General features: G+C 47.8%; 1 protein-coding gene across 3 annotated transcripts in view; it reads right to left on the bottom strand.

The window, feature by feature from the left end:
- LOC109897894 (neurogenic locus notch homolog protein 2) overlaps positions 1-12214 on the bottom strand; it is a 55694-nt gene that overhangs the window by 10032 nt on the left and 33448 nt on the right. The window contains exons 6-29 of one of the 3 annotated variants that reach the window (XM_020492545.2): positions 11884-12117; positions 11576-11731; positions 11243-11440; positions 11047-11160; positions 10832-10945; positions 10467-10700; positions 6987-7097; positions 6685-6877; positions 6441-6586; positions 6206-6319; positions 5970-6089; positions 5699-5851; positions 5265-5493; positions 4833-5034; positions 4593-4746; positions 4251-4435; positions 4018-4150; positions 3614-3865; positions 3405-3517; positions 2212-2753; positions 1181-1534; positions 903-1045; positions 475-679; positions 107-188 (exon numbers count right to left, since the gene is read on the bottom strand). In XM_020492545.2, coding sequence (XP_020348134.2) covers positions 107-188; positions 475-679; positions 903-1045; positions 1181-1534; positions 2212-2753; positions 3405-3517; positions 3614-3865; positions 4018-4150; positions 4251-4435; positions 4593-4746; positions 4833-5034; positions 5265-5493; positions 5699-5851; positions 5970-6089; positions 6206-6319; positions 6441-6586; positions 6685-6877; positions 6987-7097; positions 10467-10700; positions 10832-10945; positions 11047-11160; positions 11243-11440; positions 11576-11731; positions 11884-12117 — 4481 coding nt within the window. The remainder of the gene's footprint in view (positions 1-106; positions 189-474; positions 680-902; positions 1046-1180; positions 1535-2211; positions 2754-3404; positions 3518-3613; positions 3866-4017; positions 4151-4250; positions 4436-4592; positions 4747-4832; positions 5035-5264; positions 5494-5698; positions 5852-5969; positions 6090-6205; positions 6320-6440; positions 6587-6684; positions 6878-6986; positions 7098-10466; positions 10701-10831; positions 10946-11046; positions 11161-11242; positions 11441-11575; positions 11732-11883; positions 12118-12214) is intronic. The other 2 variants (XM_031833298.1, XM_031833299.1) reach the window with 2 other exon arrangements.

The raw sequence follows: 12214 nt of genomic DNA, 5'->3' as shown, positions 1-12214 counted from the left end.
AAAATATCAAAGGGAGGCAAAAGTCACTTATTTCCTGGAACGACTCAGTAGCTGGTGAGCGTTCTGACCAAAATGGCTGCCAAGAAGGGTTCCTCTTCTCGCTCACCCTTACTTTCTTTGGCGGAGCCTCCTCTTCCATCCACCTCTGGCCTCCATCTATCATCCCTCCATCCTGGGTCTTGAAGTTCCTGCAGGGAGGAGAGGAAAAAGAGGTCAGTGTGTGGCTCAGGAGAATTACACCCTACATGGTACACCAGTCAAACATTTGTGTCAGTTCCATTCTGAATCATTCTGAACATACTAGAGTATGGTACAGTATAGAGGTACACATTTGTCTTTATTCCCGGTGTAGTGCAGTAATTTAATAAAACAATAAATATATATTGACCGTATGCAGGCCCTGGTCAAATGTAGTGCACTATACACAGAATAGGGTGCCATTTCAGACGCAACTTCTGTCTTTTCTCCACTCACTTCATGCCGAAGTCGTCCTGGCCCACGGGTTCTCGCCTCTTGTCATCCTTCTTGGCCAGGAAGCCATCGGGGAGCCAGAGGACGCCATGTTTGCGTTTCCTCTTGGCGGCCAGCACGCCCAGTACCAAGATGAGCAGGATGATGACGGCTGCTCCCACAGCCAGGTAGAGCAGGATGGGGGGCTTATGGGGTTCCGTAGGATCACCTGGTGGTGGAGGAGACATGGAACTCTTAAGTAGGTGATGCTATCTGAAATGGGCTCTGCATTCAGAGCATGGAACAGAGTGTCCATTTGTTACCAAAGAACATGATAAGTGGGTTTAATCAGGTCTGTGATCAAAGATAATTGTGTGCTGATGTAACATAACCATTAGGGTGTTTTAAAGGTGTCTCAGAAATCACACTGGGAAGAAAGGAGAGGGACTTACTGTTGACAGAGACCACAGGGTAGGGCAGCTCAGATTTCAAGTACTCAGCAGCGATGAAGGATGCAGCCAGCTCTGTGCTGGAGAAGCAGTCCATGGAGCGCTCAGAACACTTACGGTTATCGATCTCCAGGTACACCTTAGACCTGCAGCAAACACAACTTCCGTTAGTCTTACTTCCCAACATGGAAGACTATACACACACCTCATCTTATCTAGTAGAGAAAGAGAGAGAGACAGAGAAAGAGGGAGACAGACAGGATAAATACACATCTCCTTACCCGACAACCTCCTTGTCTAGCTCCCGTTTGCCTCTAAGCTTCATGGTAGAAGGCTGTCCTCCATTGGCGTCGTCGTGCTCGAGGCCGTAGTACGGATACAACATAGGTTTCTGCTGGTCGTCCATCTTGACACGGAGGTTGGTGTGCAGCAGGGTTCCCAGGGAGCGCAGGAAGCCTCTCATGTCTCCCATTAGCTCCTCAGGCTGCAGTAACACTACGATCACCAGCGTTCCGTCAGCCACCACAGCAGGGGTGTCTCCAGAGCAGTCCAGGCCGTCCCAGCCACATGCCTCCGTGTTACAGCCCTTATCACAGATCTTGTTGGCATAGTGAGCCGCACAGTACTTATCATACCTGTATACAGGACAAGGGAGAGGGTTAGGGAATTCAGAAGACTCTAGAAGTTCCTATGGGTTAATAAACTTTGACATTTGAATGTAATTAATAAGACATACACACTGAGTGTACAAAACATGAAGAACACCTGCTCTTTCCATGACAGACTGACCAGGTGAATCCAGGGGAAAGCTATGATCCCTTATTGATGTCACTTGTTAAAGCCACTTCAAAATCAGTGTAGATGAAAGAGAGGAGACAGGTTAAAAATATATTTTTAAGCTTTAAGACATGGATTGAGCATGTGTGTCATTCAGAGGGTGAATGGGCAAGACAACAAATGGAAGTGCCTTTGAACGGGATATGGTAGTAGGTGCCAGGCGCACCAGTTTGTGTCAAGAACTGCAACACTGCTGGGTTTTTCACGCTCAACAATTTCCTGGGTGTATCAAGAATGGTCCACGACCCAAAGGACATCCAGTCAACTTGACACAACTGTGGGAAGCATTGGAGTCAACATGGGCCAGCATCCCTGTGGACCGCTTTTAACACCTTGCAGATTCCATGCCCCGACGAATTGAGGCTGTTCTGATGGCAAAAGGGGGCGTGCAACTCAAGAATGTTCTTAAATGTTTGGTATACTCAGTGTACATGTGTATTGATGTCTTTATGTTGTTGCACATTCTTGTACCTACTTGCAGTAAGACTGTGCGCTCTCCTGACACTCGAAGCTGTCGAAGAGGCAGCCAGAGTTGTCACACTCGGGGTCACATCGGCCGTTGCGGAACAGCTCCCAGCAGGGCACCGGGGCGGTGCAGTTGACCCATGGCTGGCGCCAATGTAGAGAACAGTCTCCTCCGTCCCATTGGCACTCATGGCTGTTGCACTGCGGGTCACACACCTTATCCCCAGAATGCTGCTCACACTCTACGTAGGGGCAGGAGGCGGGGGTGCTGGAAGACGGATCGAAGATGACATTCTCACAGTGCCTGCCTGAGAAGTGGGCTGGGCAGTGACAGCTGTACTGGTAGAGTGGGTCCTTCATACAGGTGCCTCCGTTCAGACAGGGCCGGTTCTGGCAGCTGTGGACGGTCTCGCAGCGGGGCCCACTGAAGCCTGGCTGGCAACGGCAGTGCGGACGACCAACCTGAGACTCCTGGCATTGCCCGCCGTTCTGGCAACGCAGCTTGGCACAGTTGTAGCCCTCCACCTCTCCACAGTTGAAGCCAGTGAAGCCCTGAGGGGTCGGGACAGAGTGGGCATCAGACATGTGAACAGACTGGCTAGACAGATACCCGTGGTCTCCGTTTTACATCTCTAACACATTTCTAACATGCATTTCTAACTGCAGTTGACTAGTCAGAAAAGCTGGGAGAATCTACTAAGTTCGGTATCTTCCTAGAACACTGCTGTTCTCAGTCATACCTGACCTGTGTTGTTTCACCCTCTGAAGCAAGCGTGACAATAAGGAGAAGGAAGTGGTTAGTGGTTTGGAAAACAAGCCAGCAGGTCAGGGTTTCCCAAACTCGGTCCTCGGAAACCCAATGGGTGCACATTTTGGTTTTTGCCTTAACACTACATAGTTGATTCAAATGATCAAAGCTTGATGATGAGTTGATTACTTAAATCAGCTGTGTAGTGCTAGGGCAAAAACCAAAACATGCACCGTGTTTGGAAACCCTGCAGTAGGAAAAAAAACTCACTTCATATCTACATTAGAGGTAAATACAATTTTATACAACACAATGCAATTTCTATGCAGTTGTAAATCCATTCAAAACAAAGAGAGAAAGATCAGCAAGCTGGCACACGGAGTACTTAGTAACACAGCAGTCTGGCAGTTGGAAAACAAACATTAAAAAGGGTAGAGTAACGTTATATGACTTACTGGTTGACAGATGCATGTGTATCCATGCACTGAGCTCATGTTCATGGAGCAGGTGCCACTGTTATGGCACGGCTTCGACTGGCACAGGTCCACCATGGACTCACAGCGGCGTCCTAGGACAACAGACAGACATGTCATGTTATACAGCATGAATGTGGGGTAAGCTAGGTAACTTGATACTGTCTAACATATAGAGAGGGGCACTCTACCTGTGTAGCCCAAGCGACAGCGGCACTGGTAGTCATTGGCCAGCTGTACACAGTCCAGGCTGCCAGGAGACTGGCAGGGACCAGAGAGACACTCGTTGACGTCCCCCTCACAGTGTTCCCCAGCGAAGCCAGGGGGGCAGGAGCAGGTGTAGCGTCCCACCCCGTCTACACACTGGCCCCCATTCAGACAGCGAAGCTCCCAGGAGCCAGGCTTGGGAGCACAGTCGTCCACATTCACCTCACACTGAACACCTACAGAGAGGGGGAGAAGAGAGAGAGAGGAGAGTGGGAGTGAAGACCATCAGTTCAGAGGTCAGAATTATAATTGTACATGATACATGATGCAAAACCAATGGGCCAGAAAGAGATAGATAAAGGAAGAGAATCTTCCGGTATCTGCTTACCATTAGTGCCAGGTGGGCAGGCGCAGGAAAAGCGGTTTATGAGGTTGATGCAGGTTCCTCCGTGGTGACAAGGATTAGAGTGACACTCATCCACATCATATTCACAGTTCACCCCCTGGTAGCCAGCCTTGCACTGGAACAGAAAAATACATTTTTAGATGTTTCCCTGGGTGCAGTACAGTAAGTGCAATACTTAGATCCCACACGCAGACACACATTCATACACAACTTACCATACACTCATATGTGCCCTGGTAGTCCATGCAGGTGGCCCCGTTGCGGCAGGGGTTGGAAAGGCACTCATCCACCATCTCGTTACAGTAGCTGCCCGTGTAACCAGGCAAGCACTGACACTGGTGGGCCTTACCCACGTTCACGCAGCGACCCGAGTGCTTGCACACTAACTCCACTTGGATACCTGGCCGAGACAAAGACACACACAAAGACACGTTAACCAGAGACGCATTATGCGTAATATATCTTCATCAAATGGTCATTATCTTTACCTATATAAGTTTCATATTTCACTGGTGACAGAATGAAGAAATGGTACTATAGAGGCAGTGCCTGCTCACCGTTCCGAGCAGCATAGTCCTGACAGGACAAGTTGGGGACATCACAGTACATGCCAGTCCACCCCACAGGACAGTGACACAACCAGGTGGTCTCTGACTGGGAACAAGACCCTCCATTTTGGCACAGTGGCTGGCTACACAGGTTCACAAAGTTCTGCAAGGAGAGAAAAGTGAGTATAAAATGTTAGCATTGATTTTAAAATGAAGAACCAGGCAAGAACCATAATACACACACTCTACCTGGCAGTTCTGTCCATTGTAGCCCACAGGGCAGGTGCAGCGGTAGGAGCCCAGACCGTCAGTGCAGGTTCCTCCGTGCTTGCAGGGCTGAGAGTCACACTCATTCTGCTCATACTCACAGAAGGTGCCGTAGAAGCCAGGACGACAACGACACGAGAATGTGTTGATGTCATCAACACAGGTCCCGTTATTCAGACAGGAACTAGAGGAAGGGAGAAACAAATTGAGAAAGAGATGTAGTCAAGCATGATGAAAAGTCGAACATATGTAAGTAGATAGGAATTCCTTGTGCGTTGCAAAGGAAATTCATTTTCAATACATGTGTCCCAATCCACATATCAAAAAGGAAACTCATTGAAGAATAATTCTGAGTGCGTCTCAACGTTAAACCCTTTACAATATTGACTATAGTTACAGTCCTTTTTAACCCACCTCTCAGTGCATTCTGGGATGTTGTGTTCACAGAGGATTCCATCGAAACCTGGCCGGCACACACAGACAAAGCTGTTGACGTAGTCCCGGCACACAGCTCCATTCTGACACGGCTGACTGGCACACTCGTCCACTTCTGCCTCACACCGCTCACCATCAAACCCTTGCCGGCAGTCACAGGAGAACCCTCCCACTTCGTCCACACAGGAACCGCCGTTCAGACACGGGTCTGAGAGGGAGAGAGAGACGGAGGGAAAGACACATAAAAAGAAAGGGTTGGAGTCGGACAAGAAGTTGAAAAGACCCAGAATAGTAACTAACTACGGAGATGAGTGTACAAGGTGCTCATGGAGAGTACCCAATATGCAGCAGTATATGTGTTGATACAAATTAAGTAAAACATTTAAGTAAAAGAGAAATGTGTGATAACTCACGGGGGGAGCAGTCATCGATGTTGGTCTGGCAGTTGAGACCGCTGTAGCCTGGTCGACACTTGCACACGTAGCTGCCCTGGCTGTTGATGCAACGGGCCCTGTTCTGACATGGGTTCTTCCTGCACTCATCCACATCCTCAGTGCAGCGGGGGCCTATTCACAAACATACCATTTCAATTAACATCAACGCAATGACTGAATGGTAGAAAATGTCCCCCAACACAAAGACACACACAAACAAACCTTTTCTCTCTTTCTATGAATTACTCACCTTGCCAGCCACTGGGACATCGACAGGTGTAAAAGGTGTAGTCTGGGGTTGGCTGACACACACCTCCCCTCTCACATGGATGAGACGCACAGGGAACCAACTCCTCCTCACAGTGTTTTCCTGTGGACGCACATAACAATATTGGTAATATCCCAAATGGCCACGGTACAAATCAACTCAGCTCCAACAGAGGGAATGTATCCTGGATAGTACAGTAGTGTGACTGGTGTTGTTACCGGAGTATGGAGGATCACACAGGCAGCTGTAGGTGTTGACTCCATCCACACAGGTACCATGGTTCTCACACGGGCTTGATGCACACTCCTCCATGTTGAACTCGCAGTTCACACCTGAGGGGAGAGGGATGTTAACTAAAATGGTGAACAGAAATACACGTGTATCTGTTAGGTACTGCAGTTTAATGGGATCATCTGTATATTAATAAAGGATAAATGAAACCCCGATTCAGACCTGTGAATCCGGGACGACACTGGCAAGAGTATCCGTTGAGTCTGTCCACACAGGTGCTGCTGTACTGGCAGGGGCTGGACTGGCACTCATCCTTCTCCTGGTCACAGTGCTGCCCCACCCAGCCAGAATCACACTCACAGTTGTACCTACATAGAGACCAGGGGAGGGGTAGGAATATTATTTTACATGAAGTACGTAACTCAAGAAAGAGATAGATAGAGAGATAAGGTGAGGAGAAGCGTACCCGCTCTGCTGCTCTACACAGTCTCCGTGTACACAGGGCTGGGGGGCACAGTGGTTGGTGCCAGAGTGGCACAAGGGGCCGTGGGTGCCAGGGGGACACTGGCAGATGAAGCCGTTTACCTTGTCCACACACGTACCCCCACTCATACACGGGCTGGAATTACACTCATGGATGTCCACATCACATTTTGCACCTGTGAGAGAAGGAATTCAGAAAGTAAATTTAATTCACTGGGAAAAAATCAGGCTGTCATTAACATGGAAATGCTTCTGATTAGATGAGAGGGAGAAGTGTGTGTTTACCTGTGTATCCTGGAGCACAGACACACTTGTACTCATTGATCCCGTCCTGGCACTCTCCGTATTCACAGGGGTTACTGGCACAGTCGTCAACATTGAACTCACAGTTCACCCCTGAGAAGAAAACCATTTAGTCTTGAGTCTAATGTAAGAAAGGAAGGATGCATTTTGAAGTTACTTGAATAAGGCTCTCCATTACACAAGGTAGATGCAGTTCTAATGGCCTCCATCAGGGGGAGCTGTGGACTAGCTGATCATGCTTAACAGGTGTGTTCCAAAGAGAGCTGAGCGAGAGAAAGTGTGTGTGACCTAAGCTAGCTAACTGGATGGCTGACTGGCTGTATGTGTCTGTACAGCACCAGTGCTCTGGCCGCACTAATCCCCCCCAGGCCACGGCAGCGTGCTGGGCACAGCAGGGCAGAGATCAGACGACCCTTATGACTGTTCCACTCCTGTCTGAGTGCATTGTGCTGAGAGCTGCAGGAAGCCCCTTCCACACCACAGAACACAACAGAACGGAGTAGGAACTGCTGGTGTTTCAGGTTCAGAGCAGCACAGCACAGTGCTTTGGGGCTGAGAGCACCTTCTGAGCAGCAGTGTAAGTTGGGGCTACATGACACCAATGAAGTCATGGTCTACTAAAGTTTACAAACTATAGTTTGGTCATGGTCAAGACCAGAGTTTTACACATAAGTGTTTTCCCTGGGACTTTTTTCAGCAGCGGTGGCTAAGGTAATGGGGTTGGGGATACCCCACCAGGAGATTGTTTTGGTAGAATGACTGCGAGGCCACTTCTGGTGACAATTTAAAACGTATGAACTTAAAGGTGTGCTCTGCTGCTCCTCTCTCCCTTCTCTGTGCCCAGGGGTGTCACACTTATTTTGCAGCACGGGTCACATTCGGGTATTCACTGAGGTCCGGAAACCCAAGAGGTCTTCAACTTTTTCTTGCCCAGGGAACCTTCCCAGGCAAACCAGCGACCCAGGGAACCCCATCATAGAATAAGTTAACAGGTCTTGTCTTATTATCAGGTGAATGATAATGGAAAGGGGAAGTGATCAACATTTAAAAATGAATAGATTTGGTAGATTGTTTTGATGTCCATACATAATTGGAAGAGGAAGTGTAAACTAACAGAGCCAATAAGGTAGAAAGGTAACTAAGACATTTTCACTAAGATCAGCTATTTAGCTGGTTAATCAAAGGTTAGACATACATTTTTGCCAACACATGGCTAACCAGCAGCGCTTGTTGAAAAAGCAGTGTTATAAAATGTTATGTCAAATGCGCCTAATACAGTGGGTGTAGACTTTACTCCAGTGATCCAGTCAAATACTACAGTGAATGTAATTTGTTGAGAAAAAAAGTAATTCGAAATAAAATATATTTTCTACTGTATGTAATTACGTTTGTTTTTCTATTGTTGCTAGAGATATTTATAAAACATTTTAAATAAACACGTTTTTCACATCAACAATTTTTTTTTGTTGTGTTATGCAGACCCCCGGTTGAATACACCTGCTCTATACATCACTTTTGGCATTTTTGACGCTCTGTCTAGCTTTTGTTTCGATGACTGTTAGCAAACAGGTCAGAGTGAAGGAACTATAGATGTAAGTACACTACATTACAAAACGTATGTGGACACCTGCTCATTGAACATCTCATTGGACCATTCATATGGAGTTGGTCCACCCTTTAGCTGCCCAAACAGACTCCACTCTTCTGGGAAGGCTTTCCACTAGATGTTGGAACATTGCTGCGGGGACTTGCTTCCATTCAGCCACTAGAGCATTAATGAGGTCGGACACTGATGTTGGGCGATTAGGCCTGGCTCGCAGTCGGTGTTCCAATTCAGTCCAAAGGTGTTGGGTGGGGTTGAGGTCAGGGCTCTGTGCAAGCCAATCAAGTTCTTCCACACCGATCTCAACAAACCATTTCTGTATAGACCTCGCTTTGTGCATGGGAGCATTGTCATGCTGAAACAGGAAAGGGCCTTCCCCAAACTGTAGCCCCAAAGTTGGAAGCACAGAATCGAATGTCATTGTATGGTATAGCGTTAAGATGCCCCTTCACACTTTGCCCTATCATTGTCTAATATCTTTTCACTTTTGTTTTGAATGTTCTTAATTGGAAAATGCAAAAATAAAATATTTGAAAAAAAAAAAAAAAAGATGCCCCTTCACGGTGCCTTCCGGGTGGTTAGGGGCGCTGCAGCTGTGCCACCAGAGACTCTGGGTTCATGCCCAGTAACCGGCCGCGACCGGGAGGTCCGTGGGGTGACACACAATTGGCATAGCGTCGTCTGAGTTAGGGAGGGATTGGCCGGTAGGGATGTCCTTGTCTCATCGCGCACCAGCTACTCCTGTGGCGGGCCGTGCGCAGTGCACGCTAACCAAGGTTGCCAGGTGCACAGGGTTTCCTCCGACACAGTGGTGCGGCTGGCTTCCGGGTTGGATGCGCGCTGTGTTAAGAAGCAGTGCGGCTTGGTTGGGTTGTGTATCGGAGGACGCATGACTTTCAACCTTTGTCTCTCCCGAGCCCGTACGGGAGTTGTAGCGATGAGACAAGATAGTAGCTACCACGAAATTGGGGAGAAAAAAGGGGGTAAAATTCAACAACAAAAACATGTTTTGGAACTAAGGGGCGATTACACTAAGGGGCCTAGCCCGAACCATGTAAAACAGCCATTATTCCTCATCCAACCTTTACAGTTGGCAGTAAACCCAGATTTGTCCATCGGACTGCCAGATAGTGAAGCGTGATTCATCACTCCAGACAAAATGTTTCCACTGCTCCAAAGTCCAATGGCGGCGAGCTTTACACCACTCTGGCTGACGCTTGCCATTGTGCATGGTGATCTTAGGCAAGTGTGCGGCTGTGCGTCCATGGAAACCCATTTCATGAAACTCCTGACGAACAGTTCTTATGCGGACGTTGCAGTTTGGAACAGTTTGGACAGACAATTTCTACGTGAGCTTGTGTGGCCTACCACTTCGCAGTTGAGTAGTTGTTGCTCCTAGACATTTCCACTTCACAATAACAGCACTTAAAGTTGACCGGGGCAGCTCTTGCAGGGCAAAAATTTGATGAGCTGACTTGTTGGGAAGGTGGCAACCTATAACATGCCACATTGAAAGTCACTGAGCTCTTCAGTAAGGCCCTTCTTGTACCAATGTTTGTCTTTGGAGATGGCATAGCTGTGTTAGATTTTATACACCTGTCAGCAATGGGTGTCACTGAAATAGCCGAATCCACTAATTTTAAGGGGTGTCCACATACTTTTGTATATAGTCATTTCAATGCCATTCGAGATCGTTTTCCCCCTATTATTTTACTTAATATTTTTGGGAGAGGCAATGGTTTAGCAGATGTAAGTTAATTTTTTTGTTTGTCCAAACATTCTCTTGTTGCTTTCCTCTTATTACAAAGTTTTTGTTAAATAAAATGAAAATAGTCCACCCATTCTCTGTCTCTGCTCACCCGAGGTGCCAGGCAGACAGTTGCACTGGTACTTGTTGACCAGGTCGATGCAGCGTCCACGGTTCTGGCAGGGGTTGCTGTGGCACTCCATGAACTGGACGTTGCAGATAGAGCCGGTGTAGCCCGGGTCACAGTCACAGGAGAAGGTTGCGATGCCATCACGACAAACCCCGTGGTGACAAGGCTCTGGGTCACAGTCATCTATGTTCTCATTACACAACAGCCCCGAGAAGCCTGGCGAGAGAAACCAAACATTGAGTAACAGTTAAAGATTCCCTGTATTAATGCTTTAGTTTAGACATCATGTTTAAAAATGCGAGAAAGGTACGTTAATTAAAGTTGAGATAGTGAAGGCGGTCTAGTACCTTCAGCACATTCACACTCGTAGCCGTTGGGACGGTCGATACACTTAGCCCCGTTGAGACATGGTGTGCTGGAACACTCGTCAATGTCGATCTGACACATCTCCCCACTGAATCCTAAAGGCCAGGGACGGAACCAAGCTTCAAATACTGTAGATACAAACCTTCTGAAACACTATGACAAATGAATGAATTTGATTAGAAAAAGGCAGACGAACCTAGAGGGCACTGGCAGACGTAGCGTTTGACTTGATCCAGACAGGTCCCTTGGTTCAGACATGGAGAGCTGGCACACTCGTTGATGTCAATCTCACAGTGTGTTCCCTCAAATCCTTGAAACAGAGAGAGAATATTACACAACAGTACTGTGTGTGTGTAATTATAAAGAGATAGGGAATCACTGATCACACACACCTTCCATACAGATGCAGCTGTAGTCTCCTATGCGGTCCAGACAGGTGCCGTCATTCTGGCAGGGGCTGGACGCACACTCATTGATGTCTGTCTCACAGCGCGGCCCACCATAACCTCTCGCACAGTTACATGTGAACGAGCCATCTGTGTTCACACACGATCCTCCATGCTCACAGGGGTTTGGACCTGAGGGGAAGCCTGAGAGAGGTTAGATACACATAACTATAAAGGAGTAACGAAAGTACCAAAGGGAAAGGAAGGATTTTTCTTAAAGAATAAGTCAAATTACAAAAGCACTCTAGGTATCATGTGTTCTGATCTGTCCCTCCTCACCTATGATGCACTCATTGATGTCGTCATTGCAGGTGCTTCCTATGTAGCCTGGGGCACAGTTGCAGTTGAACATGCCGTTGATGGGGTTGGTGTCACACTGCGCCCCGTCCCGGCACGGGCTACTAATGCAGGCATCGTTCACGTGGCAGAGCAAACCTGGTAGGGGAAACTCAGTCAGTCAGCCTGTGTGTTTTCTGTGCTTATAGATAAACCCTGGGGATTAATACACTCTGTTTCTATTTATCCATCAGTCTGTCCATAAGAGATATCTGTATATATCTATACTATAGACAGGCTTTGTCCCACACCTGTTTTTCCATAGGGGCAGACACAAAGGAAGGATGCCACACGGTCAATACAGGTGGAGCCATTGGTGCAGGCAGCCGTAGCACAGTCATCTATGTTCTCAGAGCAGTCCAGGCCACTCCAGCCGTTGACACATACACAGGTGTAGCTGCCCTGGATGTTGCTGCAGGTCCCCCCGTTCTGACATGTGTTGGGCTGCAGGCGACACTCATCTACATCCTCAGTACAGAACTGACCTGTAGGGGGAAAACAGTTGAACATTAGAGAAGAAAAAAAAACTCTCCCAATTTGGACACAGAGAGAAACCACAGACAAACAAACAAAGAAACACAG

This window comes from Oncorhynchus kisutch, linkage group LG10, assembly GCF_002021735.2.
Source record: "Oncorhynchus kisutch isolate 150728-3 linkage group LG10, Okis_V2, whole genome shotgun sequence".
Lineage (NCBI taxonomy): Eukaryota > Metazoa > Chordata > Actinopteri > Salmoniformes > Salmonidae > Oncorhynchus > Oncorhynchus kisutch.
The sequence above is the reverse complement of the archived record's forward strand: the minus strand, read 5'-3'. Positions and strand labels throughout refer to the sequence as shown.